Source organism: Hemibagrus wyckioides, linkage group LG03, assembly GCF_019097595.1.
Source record: "Hemibagrus wyckioides isolate EC202008001 linkage group LG03, SWU_Hwy_1.0, whole genome shotgun sequence".
Taxonomy (NCBI): Eukaryota; Metazoa; Chordata; class Actinopteri; order Siluriformes; family Bagridae; genus Hemibagrus; species Hemibagrus wyckioides.
This window is the reverse complement of record NC_080712.1, coordinates 21977833-21993582: the sequence shown is the minus strand read 5'-3', so window position 1 is coordinate 21993582 and position 15750 is coordinate 21977833. Positions and strand designations below refer to the sequence as shown.

General features: G+C 37.2%; 1 protein-coding gene across 2 annotated transcripts in view; it reads left to right on the top strand.

Annotated features, from left to right (window-relative positions):
• Positions 1-1739: 1739 nt before the first annotated feature.
• Positions 1740-15750, top strand: part of atp10d (ATPase phospholipid transporting 10D) — a 35778-nt gene continuing 21767 nt past the window's right edge. Inside the window, exons 1-8 of one of the 2 annotated variants that reach the window (XM_058385659.1) lie at positions 1740-1944; positions 3471-3841; positions 8499-8693; positions 12559-12763; positions 12880-12965; positions 14908-15014; positions 15171-15302; positions 15474-15586. In XM_058385659.1, coding sequence (XP_058241642.1) covers positions 3552-3841; positions 8499-8693; positions 12559-12763; positions 12880-12965; positions 14908-15014; positions 15171-15302; positions 15474-15586 — 1128 coding nt within the window. In that variant the 5' untranslated portion in view covers positions 1740-1944; positions 3471-3551. Of the gene's footprint in view, positions 1945-3470; positions 3842-8498; positions 8694-11064; positions 11109-12558; positions 12764-12879; positions 12966-14907; positions 15015-15170; positions 15303-15473; positions 15587-15750 lie in introns of those variants that run through there. The other variant, XM_058385660.1, reaches the window with a different exon arrangement.

The following is a 15750-nucleotide window of genomic DNA, read 5'->3' as shown; positions in this document are numbered from 1 at the left end:
AGATGAAGCAAAGCAGCCTCAGAACATAACCAAGCCTCCTCCATGTTTCACAGTAGGGACAATGTTCTTTTCTTTGCATGCTTCATTTTTGCATCTGTGAACATAGAGCTGATGTGACTTGCCAAAAAGCTCCAGTTTTGTCTCATCTGTCCAAAACTGGAGATTTTTGGCAAGTCACAAGAGTACCAACCATTTTGGTACCATTTTTGTTCTTGTGTGTATACTGTTATTTTGTCTTGTCTGTTGAATATGGCCCAGATGTTGCAGTTGATTAATGTAAAAAAAAAAATACAGAGGTGTAAAATACTGTACACATTCAGCTTTCACTGCTGCAATGGCACTGGTAGAGGTTTAATGTAAAGGAATAATAGGATAATTTAGTCCTGGATATTAGTCCAACTGACTCTTTGTCCTGCTTTGTCCTTTTCATATACAATTAACAAAGTAACTGCAGGTTGATTCACAGCACTAATAAGGGAGATGTAGCATACATGTTTAATGCAATTAAAAATGTAAAAATGAAAAACTCCAGATAAACAGAACATTTGAGACAAGTAACATGCTTTCCAGAAGTGTTTTATGTTGCACTTTTACTACAACAACATAACGGTACAGACATAATGGAGAATAATAATATACACAATAATCACAAAAATCTCAGAAACTTTCAAATATGCAGTTGATGATGCTGATGATGCTGATGTTGATGATGAAAATGATGTTGATAAAAATGCTGCTGCTGTTGATTATTATTATTATTATTTACAGAATGTGTGTATTATTGTATATTTTGTGTTGTTGTTTTTTTCGTTACTCCTACAAATTATTTTGAATCATCAACAAATTTGGCTGTATCTCACTGCTTTGTGCACAGACATGTAACTTAATGGACATCTTCATGCCCTAAGGCTATGCAAAAAATAAATTAATAATAATAATTTTGCCAGCCCCATCTATTGGACAAAAGTTACAATAACATGCTAAAAATATTTCTGCCATTATTGCTACTCCTCCACCAAATTTGTCCAATCTTCACTAAATTTGGCTGTATAAATATCAAAATAGAAACAGATAACACCAATCACAGAATTAGTCAGAATTACAATTAGTCATTACTAAGAATCATTTAGTCCTGGATATTAGTCCAACTGACTCTTTGTCCTGCTTGTGCTGAATATTCACCAGTGTATTGCAACTTCTACCTCTTCTTGTCAGTTCTTTCAGTCAGAACTCCATCACTGTCTGTGGTCATGTACACATCATGAGTGAAATTACAAATCACTCTTGAATCCCTTTGACTAGAGATAAGAGCTCTGCATTCCTGTTTTGCATTCCAACGTTTTTACGTTGCTCAGCATAATAATAATAATAATAATAAAAATTATTATTATTATTAGTAGTAGTAGAAGTAGTATATAAATACTAAGATAAATACATTAAATTACAAAAAGTATATCTTTATTGAGTAAATTAGACCACATATAGATCATTTGGAAATATCAGAATTTACAGTGTGGCCAAATCTGCTGAATCACATAATCACATGAAATGGGGAAAATTGTGTGTGTGTGTGTGTGTTAGAATTAATATTCCATGAAAACCAAACTACTGTTATATAATGGAACTGCACAGGGGGAACTTAGATAAGTAGTGTGTATTTTTTTGCATAAATACAATACTTGTGTATAAAACAACAAAAGTGGAACTTCCCACAAATGCAAATGTCTCAGGAGGCGCATGCTGATGCCGCTGATGCGCAAAAGCCGGTGGCAGGAAGAGAGCTGGAGCAAGTCCCTGCTCGAATCGAAAATGTAATTTACGTCGAGAAAAGCTGATATATGAGCCGGGGGAAACGCTCAGCCTCCACACTTCCTATCTCAAACGCGTGGACATGATTCAAGTAATCCTGACCTGAGCATGCAGCAGATCCGACGAGTGGACCGGGTAAGTTTAGAGGAGCTGAGCTGCAGCTGTTCGTTTACTGAGTCGGTAACTATGTTAGCGGGCTAGTGATAAGTTAGCCTGCCAGCTAACAAGCCAAACCTGAGCTTTACAATGAGCCGGAGATGGAGTATGATACCAGAAAAAAAACGAATTAATATATTTTTGGAAGTTGGAAATGTTTCCTGACATTATTACGCCTGGAAAAAGAAAACTAGTGCTGTTATTTAAATGCACTTATATACAATTTTGTAAAAAAAAATGTGTGCTGTTATTGTTGGCTGTATTAGTATCAGTTCATCTAGCGGGCCTGTAACGTTAGTAGCTTTAGTGATTATTAATAAAAACGGGTGTGTATGACTTGTCTCCATGTCTTATGAAGATCTCGTGATTTGTTCATCGCTAGTTTGAGAGCTATTTGGAAGTCATTTCACTGACAAAGCGCATTTCACATTAGCTTTTGTTTCCTCCAGCTTCCAGGGGCTTGTCCTCAAAGACCTGACTGAAAAGCTTTATAACAATGTTACTACAAGCGCATCATTTCCAAAACAGTCTCAAAGATTTTATGTATAAACGAATCATAATGTTGTTGAAACCGAAATGGATTTAACCAGATAAGGGAAATCACTTCTGCATGCCACAAAGACGGAAAAAAGCAGGAAATGAAGTAACAAAAAGTCATATTGTGGTGAAAAAGTAGAGGTGGTTAGTGATCAGAATGCACGTTTAGGTTGATGCAACTCTTATTCAAGTCTTGGATGGATTTCATATAACACTGCATAATTTAAAAAGGTCATGCATGGTTTCCCATTTCTGTTTTTCTGTCTCTCTCTTGTCAAAGAAACACAAGCTTCTACCAGAGCACTGAACAGCTTTATGATAAATCTTTCAAAGTGTAAATAATCTGTTAGACAAACTGTTTGTACTGCCACAATGAAGAAGAGTTTTGGTCATTTTTCGTAGAAGTTACATAGTTTGGGTTGGTTGCTGTCTCCACCATTTAGCACAACTGTAAACCATTAAGCAAATTTCTCTTGCAAATGATAACTGGTTATTAATGTTAAATGGCTGAAATAACTGTCATAGTTTGATCTTGACATGTGGTAAGTACATTATATTGCCAAAGGTTTTAGGACACCCCTCCAAATCATTGAAATCAGGTGTTGTTTTTCAGGGGTTGGCCATGGCCCCTTAGTAAGGAAGTCTTTTGGACATTTTGGACAATTTCATGCTCTGAACATTGGGGGTCATCCCCAAACTATTCCCACAAAGTCAGGAGCATGAGATTGTCCAAAATGTCTTGGTATGCCATGCCCAACCCCTGAAAAACAACACCTGAATTCAATGATTTGGAGGGGTGTCCCAAAACTTTTGGCAAAATAGTGTATGATGATAAAGGCACCGTGAACAGAAAAATAACTAGGGTGAAAAGATGAGACATTTTGAAGCATTCTTCTGTTTACATGTTTGTGATTGCTGGTATGCTAGTATTAAGCTAGTAGTTTAGTTTTGTGTTTAATTGTGTGCAGGAAAGTTCTAAAGGCTCAGCGGGAAGCAGGGGCCTGAACTGAGCCTTTCTCCCTCAGTCTTTTGGACCTCTTCAGCCCCTAATGGATCGGTTCCACTGGTTTCAGCACAGATGGCAACATGTGGCCTCCACAGAGTCAAAGCAAGGCTGGTCCTCTGCCAATGACTTGACGACCCCAAAAGCTGATTTCGATTCTCACGACCACTCAGGACGCAGGCTTCATGGAAAACGAAGAACAGTGGTGGCACGATATGGGCCACTCTGGGCAGAATACCAGAGCATCTCTAAGGGCTATCAAGGCAACAATATTCAGACCACCAAGTACACACTTCTCAGCTTCATACCCATGAATCTGTTCCAGCAGTTTCACAGGTAAAAGCTCATAGGTTAAGGGGCAATATTGCACAATTTTTTCCTCACTTACTCTAAAGTTATGTAAATTATATTTCTGGCATTTGGTAGACACTCTTATCCAGAGCAACTTACAATCAATCTCATTTTATACAACTGAGGGTTAAGGGCCATGCACACAGGCTCAGCTGTGGCAGCTTGGCAGACCTGGGATTTGAACTCACAACCTTCCAATCAATAGTCCAACACCTTGACCACTAAGTCACCACAACCCAGATAAGCTTAAACTCGTGTAATTCTTTTAATGTAATACTTTTCAACCAGCCTAAACATGGTTGGTTTTGTTTCTGTGCTTGTAAGAGCACATGTAAGAGTAACATTAGTGATAATGGAGAATGACATATCTCCACTTCCTCTAGTAAGTCATATGTGAAAGCACCTAGAATGCAGTACAACAGCAATAATTTAATGGCTGGGTGAAATGTCCATGGATTATGGGTTATGTGTTTTGTCTTGTTAACTTTACAGACCATTCAGGAACTTTTTATTCTTCTGCTGAAATAATACACCTTTTGTTTTACAAAACCAGATAATATCACTTGAATTCTTTTTACCCATACATTCTCCTAAAATGTGCATGACACATTATGGACTTCACAGCCTTCTGTGTATGTGTGTTTTGTTATACTTTGAATCATGCATCTTAGCAAAAATTAATCTACACTTTAGGCCATCACAAATGTTCATAAAAATATTTTGCTACATTATGACAGTGTACACTGTACTTGCTTATATAGTATATAAGGATATCACGTGGTTACATTCACAGTATTTCTGCTTTTAAGAAACAGGTCAGTTTTTTGAAATTTCAGTTCCCAGTAAGTGCTTTCTGTAACTGAAGATGTTGCATAATATGAGATTTCAGTCTATGCGTTAATGGTATTATAAATGCAGTCATGTGTTGATTATAGGATAACTAAACATCAAGGTTTTCAAATATCAAATATAGCTAGGAATGGATCTACACCCAGTGATTTAGTCTTTCAGTGAGGGTCAAAAAATTGTGAGCCACAAACTAACCAGTGTTTGGACTTCACCAGAACATATGGCTTAGTGAATCTGGTATCTTCCACAAAGAATTACAGGCTGCACCTATAGATGGGAAGATTAGATGGAAAGTGTGATTATTTCATGTGTGACCATTCAGACAGAAGTGGGGCAAATGCAAGTGACATTTTTTTTAATTCTGATTGTCTTTTTGTCCATATTAATAAAGAAGGATGCATTGCTCAAACGGTTTAGAGAATGATGTGGTAATGTAAACTGCTTGGTATTTTTTAAAACAGCTTGAAATTGTGAAAGGAAGGAAAGTCATTGTTTATTGCCGAGCTATTGGATTAATTGGGAACAATATGCTCTTTGAGAGATCCCGCTTTGACTTGTGTTATGAATAGTTGGCGATGTATAACACTAAAATATCTACACTATTTTTCTTCCATCCTTTGATGATCCCAGTGTGGGTCTTGGTGGCCTGTAGTGAGATGGCTAGTGATATGACATCTAGCATGAATGAGGAGAAGAACAGAGAAGGAATGCAGCACTGTCTGATAGAGCAACTAGCAGGAAAATAAATAGAGCTAATACCATTTTTTTCAATATAGAGTAGCTTAATGAACGTCATGAATTTTGGAGCAAACCTTAACAGGGCTGTGAATAAATAATGGCATTTTGAATAGATAATTGCTTTGCCTGCTTTTCAGTGCCATAGCTAACTCTGAGCAATTATGCTCAGTGCCAGGGATATAAATGACATTAAGCAATCATCTGATTTTAAAAAATAAAAGCTTTTTTAATAAATTTGTAATGAACCCTGTCTGATTGGAGTCAATCTTACAAGGAAGAATATTTTCCCTGTGGGTGGCTAATATCTTAGCAAGTATTTTATCATGCAGACTGTAGGAGCTTGGGTCATTGTCTTTCTTACATATCATTGAAATACTTTGCTTGATAAAATATTGCTGGCAGGCAGCCATTTGCAAATGATTCATTAAGTTATTCAGGCAGCACAGGTGAGATGGAAACGCTGACATATTTTAAAACTCTGATCCCTCTGGTCTTAGGGCTTTAGAACTCTGCATATTTTTTATTTTTTGGTTAACTTCCTCCTTAATTAAAGGTTTTTCTAAGAGTTACCTTCAGTTCACAAACATTCTGTTCACAAAGAAGTTGCTGTTAAAAAGACACCAGTGAAAGTTTTTTATCTCGTTAAGGAAAGAAGTGACCTCGTGGACATTATGTAAATAACAGCCGATGTCTGCATTTCTGTCATAAATAACAAGCCTTTCAAGTCCTTCTTTGCATCTGTATTTAGAGAAATTTACAGTTTTGTATTTGGAGGATATATAAAACGAATGTCCTGAAGTTGCCAAATTGGCTCTTTATTTGTCAGAATCCTGGGCCTGGATCTGTAGACCTTCTTCATCACTGTAGCTCTGATGCAGATATTTGAAACTCTGGCACCAGGCCTAAGGACAAAGCATCAAAAGGCTTGATTTGTGAACGTCATGATTCTAAAAATAAGATGCCTGTGGCTTAGGCACCATCTTTACAGTTGTCCTGAGTGCTCTGTTCGGGACTGATGCTACTTCAGACTGCTGCTGTGTTGTAGACTGTAAGAGAAAGCCTTTTAATTAATGTCTGAGTAGGAAGTTATTGATGTGCATCTTACATCTGCTGTGCTGTGAAATAAAATGTTGTACACATCTGTGTGGATGTAGAAAGGGTGGTTTAATGGCAGGAAAATATAACACAGTTCCTTCACACTGTCAAAGGACAGAAACAATCAGTGTCCAAGGACAAGGTGCAGGATTTGCATTCAAGGTCAGACAGATTCATGCACATAATCCTTTGAGGGTAGGGAAAGAAAGGCAAGTGCTTTACTCAACCCAAACGGCATTACGTTAAATCAAATGAATAGATCTCCCTGGTACTGCTATGTATTTTTTTTTACTGTACATATTCAGTTTTTCTGTGCTGCTCTTTAAGTAAATATTGCACGAAACTGCATTCCAATATTGTGCAATATTGTGGTCTATTTGTATTTATTGAAATTACTGTCTAGTTACTTCTCTTAAAGAAAGTGTGTGTGTCATTTTATGTTGTGCCTTAGCAACGTTACAGAGCCTCACCACAAGCAATTCAGTATACAGTTCCATCCAGTATATAGTTTCTCTCAATTGTCTGGGATACTGTGGATATTACAAATAAAATGACACTGACATTGTTGTAAGTAGGCTATGATCTCCATTCGCTCTCGTTATATAAAGGTTTTAGGCAAAAGTTTGTCTTTGCTAGCAGATCCAATTTATGTAATATTACAAATGAAGTAACAGTAAGCAGATCCAAGCTGAATTCGAGGCAACCACTTCTTTAACCTCCTGCATATGATGTACAATTTTACAGAGAAAAGCCTACTCGAGTTATTGTTAGGTAATTTAACAAACAGTTGAATGTAAATTCTACCCTTATGCATAATTAATAAAGAATTAGCAAAGCTATTACAAGCTAGAACATTAGAAAAATTAGATAAATCTGCCTCTTAAACAAAATGTATAATATTTAGAAAGGCAGAGCTACTATAGACCGAGTAGGTGGGCTTATTAAAACATACTGTAGGTAATTTTGTAAAAGTTTTCGTGGTAGTGTTTTATAGTCTGTCATTTTTATCATAAAGAGTTATTCCATAAGTTGGGGATGTGGTAGCTTAGTGGTTAAGGTGTTAGACGTCTGACCGGAAGGTTGTGAGTGTCCACCCTAACCCTAGGCCCTTAACCCAAAAAAATGAGACAAAGATAAAGGTGTTTTTCTCATTTATAACAAAGCTATGTTTTCCATGATTACTTTTCATTAGACAAGATTCTGATGTCACAAGATTCTGAGAAGGTGTGGCTAACACAATCACTTTAGGGTCAGATCACAAAAAGAAAGCAGAAAGGTCCTTGAGTCAAAACAGAATAGTTGCTGATTGAGTATATAAAGTGCTACATACATGCTTATTTTGAAATGTCTCTTCACAATATATAATTAAAATAAATTGAAATAAAATTAAAATGATAGTATTTAGATGTCCTTTTAATTATTCATATAATACTGTAAGTCTAAAAACTGCAGAAGTGATAAAGCTCCCTTTGCTTTAGTAATACTAATTAGGACTAGTATTAAATGAGTGAGAGCTCACACTACATAAATAATACATTTGACATCTTAACAAAGTGGAAAATATATGGCATAACCCAGACACTACAAAGATCAGAACAAATTGGTGCGCTAGGGTTCATGCTGTAGGGTTGCTTTTCAATAGGCAGTACTAATGGAAAGCTTGTTGTCATCACAAGCAACATGGATGAAGCCAAATATAAACAAATTATCAAGGAGAACCTGTTCTAGTCAGCCAGACATTTGCATTTAGTATATGTTCAAAAATACATCTTCCAACAGAGCAACGCCTCAAAGTACAGGTCAAAAGAAATGAGCTAAATTTCTTAAATCAAATCTGGAGGCAGTGTATGCAATATAAAAATGTGAAAAATGAGGAAGAATGACTGTGGGGAACATGGTAATTGGTGACATTTTGTAAATGTGTAAATGGACTGGGACAGTAGAATGTATGATTTTGCAGAGCGGCAAACGTGTACTTCCTGTTCCTGGTGTTGCTGAACTGGGTTCCGGTGGTGGAGGCTTTTCAGAAGGAGATCACCATGATCCCACTCGTTGTCGTGCTCACCGTCATCGCCTTCAAAGATGCCATAGAGGACTACAGACGCTACTGCTATGACCAGAGGATCAACAACAATCTCACACATGTGTACAATCGGTCAGTATGTGGGTAAATACATTTTAAAAACATTGGACTTTGTGATTTATTTATTTATTTTTTATTTTGTGTAATTTGTGATATTGCCTCCCTATGATTTTCCTTTAAGAAAATGACAAATTTTATCATATGCACTTTATGTGACATGAGCACATGATGTAGCACTTCGACTGTCTAAGGCAATATAATGCATTTGGCCAAGAAGGATAACCCAATTCTGAATGGGTACATCATGGCTCTTGTGGCAGTGGAAATGACAACAGTTCGAAGGATTATGGGTAATTTGCATAGCCGTGCCATACTTTCTGCACTTTTAGATTGACTGTATGCCCTGTGCTGCACTTTCTTTGAATGAGATTTGCTTTAGTTATGCTTCAATGCATATTTAGTCAGATTTTCCTTACTCACAACATGAAATGTCACTGACTTTAGGGTAATTAATATATTCATTCCAAATCACCACTGAATCTTTAATAGTGCCTTGTGTTTCCTTTCAGTGTTTTACCTGATTTTTATGGGTGACTTTTGTCATCTTTTTCCCAGTCATAGCATCAGACATTGTAGACAAATATGTTCATACACAGCACATTGCTTATCTGTTTTATGAGAGTTTGTAAAGTCCCAAGTTTCCACAGTCTGTTTTGTAAGAGTTCACCCACCATGTAGACACTTGGGTCCCAGCAATAAAGCACACAAAGATTTAATAGGTAGGTTGAAACAGTCAACAATCAAGTGTCGGCTGTTAGGCATGAATTCATTTTAGCCAATATACATGTATTATATATACAGAATGCCTCAGTGATGAGCTTGGGATACTATTTGCAGTGTTTTTGTGCATTTTGTATCTCCTTCAGCTTCTCTAGTTTTCTCTCACCTCCCAAAAACATCACAAGCAAGAGACAAATTAGCCCCAAGTGTGAATGTGTGTGTATATTGTGCTCTGGTATTGTAAACAGGTATCCCATCCATGGTGTATTCCCATCACACCCAGTGTTCCTGGAACTGGCTTCAGATCACAACAACTCAGACCAGAATCATTTAGTTGCTTTAGTTACTTAAAATTATATACTTATATAGTCAAAAATGAAATGAATGTCTAGTAGAAAATCTAGTATATTTTGTTGTATTAATTGTCACTGTTATATGATGTAACCGTTAAATTAGTGATATTATTTTGTATAGTCATTACCCTGTTAGCTCTCATTTGCACGTATTCATGTCTTGCAGATTTTCTGTATGTATCCCATGTGATTTACAGTTAGTAGCCCTGATAGCTGTGGATTTCGTAACAACCATCAGGTTACACACTATTCAGTAATGAGTTTCCTGTCTCTACTTGGGCTGGTTTATGACCCCTCACTTTGTGTATTTTAGCCTTATCTTCAGGTGTGGCAGTTATACCTGTCAAGCGCATGCTGTCTTAGCTAGAACTCAGTATCACAGTGTACGCGTTGGAGTGTCTGTTGGAATTGATCAAACCCTTGGGCTTCATATTTTTGGAGGTTAATGTCCAGTACTTATAGGTCTGGATGTATAGGCCTGGCATCTAACATGGCAAGACACACAAAGGCAAAGAAGAGGAGGTTGGTGGTCCCGAGCTGGATTTCTATTGAAGAAACTAAGGGTCGGCACAGAACGTACTGTGGGAATAAGATCAAGACCACTAAGTATACTTTCCTCTCCTTTATCCCGAAGAACCTGTTCGAACAGCTTCACCGCTTTGCCAACATCTATTTTATTTTTCTGGCTGCACTAAATTTCGTGCCCATCGTAAATGCGTTTCAGCCTGAAGTTGGAGTCATACCTATTTTACTGGTAATGGCTGTCACGTCATTAAAGGACCTTTGGGAGGATCAGCGAAGAAGAGTATCTGACAGGCAGGCTAACAACCTGGCATGTAAATTGTATAACAGGTGAACAAATGTGCATATTACCTGAATTATACGACTTCTTTGGGTTTACGCACCTTCTCAATACAGTTAGTTTCCATTCTCCTGCCCAAGGTGTTCTTTCTATTCTTCATAATTGCCCCAGTGACGTTGCCTTATTTCTTAGTTCTATTTGTTTTCTCAGTGTTTGGATTGTTTTTTAGTTTGGTGTTTGTTCCGATTAACAGAGGTCTTTTCATAATTAAATACAGTGAAGCATCGTACTGTAAAATGTTCACATGTAGAATGTGTAGATTAAGATGTATTAATGTTCACACTGCCACATTTCCAGGTTTCTATAATCCCAATAAGTGAGACTTAAATGAATGGATGAGTTGATGGTTTATCCACAACACAGTCATTATGACACTGACATGTTTTTTTTTTGTGTGCAGATGTCCAAGGTACAGGTGCACTAAACATGAATCAGGCCCAGCTTTGTGTTTGTGTTTTTGCATATGAGAACACAGTGCTGCATTCTTCACTGGTACATAAATAATTACATGCACACAGTCACAGTGTGTATATGTCCTTATCTAGAAACAAAAATTTGATGTATAAACAAAATTGTTGAATGCATTTGTCTTAGTGTACATACAGTGATAGGAAAAAAATAGTACCCCCTCCTTTAATTCTATATTTTTAGTTCCCATGGCCAAATATCTTCATTTTGTCTTCTTTAGCCATTCAGATGGTGATTTGCTGGTGTTGGGTCATACTGTTGGCCTCACATTTGTCTCAAGAATATTCTGAAATAAAGTAGAGTTCATTGTTGTCTCAATGACTGCAAGTTTCCCAGGTCATGTGGCTGCAAAACAAACCCAAATCATCCTCTTCCCCCACTGTGCTTGACAGTTGGTATGGGGTGTTTGTGGTTATACACTGTGTTTGGTTTTGCCAAACATCTCCCCCTTGGTCTCATCAGTCCAACGGATATTGTTCCAGGACCTTCATGTCTTGCTCCATATTCAATTTTTGAGAGAAAGGATAATTTTCCTAGCTATTTTATGATTATTCTCTCATTCTCTTGTTCTGCTGTCATGAACATGAACATTTTATAAACATTTTCATAAACATTGCTTACAGAGGCCTGTTGGTCACATGGGTCTTGGGGTCAGGTATTGGGGTTAGGTCTTGGGTTTTCTTTTTATATCTCTGAGCATTGGATGGTCTGATCTTGGACTGAATTTGCTGGGGAGATTGCCAACTGTCTTGAAGGTTTCCCACTTGGAAACAGTCCTTCTCACATTCTCACTCCAATTTGTTTTTTTTTTGCACTCCTGCAAGTTACACTATAAAAGTCATACAGAGTTCAGCAGTTGTTATTTCAGCAGTAGTGAGGCCCAGTAGTTATTTGAGCCTCATAATAATTTTTTCAAGCTCTCTAGCTTAGTTCAATATAAATCACATGTCCTAATATAATAGGCAGGATTCAGGTTACTGTTTGTGTAGAGGCTGAATGATGATTTGTTTATTGAAGCAGCCATCACACATGGGGTGGTGCAGAAGTGAATGTTTTTTGTAGGATTCATATATACAGCATAAATACACATAATATATATATATATATATATATATATATATATATATATATATATATATATATATATATATATGTATGTATTATGTGTATTTATGCTTTAGGGGCACTGGTGGCTCAGTGGTAGGTTTCTTATATATATATATAGGTTTCTTTATATATATATATATATGCCCGGTCCCAAGCCCGGATAAAATGGGAGGGTTGTGTCAGGGAGGGCATCTGGTGTAAAACCTGTGCCAAGTTGATGTGTGGACCAGTTGGTCTGCTGTGGTGACCCCTCACACACGTAGGGAGCAGCCGAAAGAAGATTTATATTTTATGTGTATTTATGTTGTATGTATAGAATGCATTTCTGACACACTGCTCATGCTACAAATATTTCTTTGTGTTGCAGTAAACAACGCCGCTATGTGGAGAGGCGCTGGGCCGATGTGTGTGTGGGAGATGTGATACAGTTATGCTGTAATGAGATCATACCTGCTGACATGGTGCTGCTCCACTCATCTGACTCAAATGGAGTGTGTCACATTGAGACTGCCAATTTGGATGGAGAAACCAACCTTAAACAGAGACAGGTGGTGAAAGACCTGCCACAACAAGTAAGACACTATCCGTAGTGTTTGCTTTTCCTCTTTAATGACAATGACTTAATTGAAATATCACAAGAAGTGTGTATGTGTGTGTGTGTGTGTATGTGTGTGTGTTTCTGCCTCAGGGAACAGAATTTACTCCAGAGAACTTCAGCAGTCGCATTGAGTGTGAAAACCCAAATGATGATCTGAGACGTTTTAGAGGCTACATGTGAGTGTGGCCTAAAGAATATAATTTCAGTGACACCAAATAGCGCGATTCTAAATAATTTCTGTTCTACAGTAACTATGTACAATATGGTCATAATTGCGGAACCAAGAAGTTCATTCTTGTTTTAACATGACATTTATTTTGTTGTCAGATCAGTTCTTTGTAATTGCAGTCATAAAGCCATCTTAATGGTTTCTTAGTGATACTATCCACAGCGATCCCATGAACCCCAACCAGAAGTAGGCCATCAAGATGGATCAGGCAGGTGTGGTGAGCAGAAGGGGTCAGGATAACTGGTATCTGAGGAGTAGCTTGTTCCGCTTGACAGAGAGACAGACAGAAAGAGAGAGGGACAAACACCAATTATTTGGTATGCTTGTTATCATGTACAACATACATTTTGTGTGAAGTGTAGCAGGGACTCCAGCAAGACTAGCTATGACAGCTTAATTAAAAGGGAGAACCTAAAGGTGAAACAGACATGAGGGCACCCTGGGGCATAAAGCAGCCAGCCACTCCACAGTTAACAAACCTGAGTGAAAGCATGAAAGTCCCCTGCTGTATCCTTCAGAATTTGAGGTGCCAAAAAATAGCCTGCACCTTTTGTTCAAAGTAGGCATGGCAGGTCATAAAAGACCAAATTTTGGTACTGCATAGTGAGACCAATTAGTGCTTTATAGGTGAATAGTTATATTTTATAATCAATGCAATATTTGTCTGGAAGCCTATGTAGTGTTGATATGATTGGTGTGGGTGTAGCTTATCTGAACATGCAGACTATGCAGTATTATTATAATCCAAACTAGAGGTAACAACAGCTTGAATTAATCTCTAACAGTGGAAGCTAATACCATGTTTATGAATTGTACCCAGAAATAGCATATATAAAGAAAAAAGCAGTGCCTAAAACAGAACCTTGCAGAACACCAACCTTGGTATGCATAGAGAAGTTACCAGTAACCATCTATAAACAATCAGTCACCTAAGCCCTGAGCCTGCAGAGGGCTGCTCCCTTAACTCAAAGAACACTTTCTTACCTATCATGGAGAATAGTATGACCATTGGTGTCAAAAGCTCCACTAAAACCCAAGCAAAGCCAGCAAGAAAACACAATCTTGATCAGAAGCCAGAATTAGGTAATTTACCACTTTATCTAGTGCTGTCTCTGAGCTATAATAAGGCCTAAATCCTAACTGATACATTTCATGAATGTTATGTCTATGTAAGTCAGAACGTAGCTGCTCTACTACAACCTCTTCTAGAATTTTGCAGATAAGAAGTTAAATAAGAAGGTTTAATATTGGCCTTTAGTTAGAAAGCTGATGGGGTTCAAGCTTTTTGTCAGGTTGAGGTTTTGTTATTTTTTGACCTAACTCTAGGTTTTAATCAGTGTTTTGATAAACGCTTGTTTTAAATATTTAGGTAAAGTGGCAGTGCTAGGGTGAGAAAATATTCTTTTTAGAAGAGGTATGATTGCTTCTGGTGTTTAATACATGTTTTTTCTTTATTTCCTAATCTTAGTTAGGCAGTCTTCCAAGATCATGTTGAGTAAGAAGCCAGTTTAGCATAAATGGATGGTAAAAACAGTCAGCCTGCATATTTTCAGATTTCTAGAACCTTGCTAGGTTAAGTGCGACTTCCTTAAACAGTGAATAAATGCTTTTGCTGAACTATTTTGGTAACTATGATCCATAATGAACTGTCTTATTATCAACACAGCAGAGACAGTCTGGTGCCAGCAGACAAGGTTTTAAAATGCCTGATTTATTATTATTATTATTATTATTATTATTATTATTATTATTATTATTATTATTATTATTATTATTATTATTATTATTATTGTTGTTGTGTTGTTATTTATTTTTTTATTATTACTATTTATTTATTTATTTATTTTTTGTCTGCTTGCTCTTAACAAATGGGACTGTGTGTGTTTCAGGGAGCACCCTGATAAAGTACGTGTGGGATTACATAATGAAAATCTCCTGCTGAGGAGCTGTACAGTGAGGAACACTGAGACGGTGATTGGCATTGTGGTCTATGCAGGTACAGTGCATGAAATAATCATAATTCAATATGCTGATGAGAACATGAATTCTTCTTCTTGTACAGTGGGAAACATGGATTATTTAAATGGCTTAAATGTGTGTGTGTGTGTGTGTGTGTGTGTGTGTGTGTGTGCGTGTGTGTGTGTGTGTGCAGGTCATGAGACAAAAGCAATGCAAAATAATAGTGGCCCGCGCTATAAGCGAAGTAAATTGGAGCGTAAACTCAACATGGACATTATTTGGAGTGTTGTGTTACTACTGCTCATGTGCGTTACTTCTGCTGTAGGTAAGAACGAACACACACTCACACCCAACACACATACATATTTAATACTTTGATATTTAATACATACCCTGCATTAGCAAAACAAGAGTGATGTCTAATTGTTCTGGGTGAGGTTACTTCCTTATTGATATCTACCTTATTAAAACATGTTTGATGTTGGTTTTAAAATAGGACATGGTGTATGGCTGAGCGGCCTGAAGGATCCAGTCTTTATGATCTCAGATGGCACACACCCAGCTCTTGCTGGCTTCTACATGTTCTGGACTATGATCATTGTTCTGCAGGTGTGTATCTGTAATATCATCACAAACACCACCTTACCTGTTCATCGCATTTCTTCATCTGCTTCTTACCTCTTTTTTACACAGGCCATAGGAAATATGGTGCTTCGATTTATGGATGCTTGAAGTAACCATCCATAAGAATTCTCTTTGTTTATACATCAGTG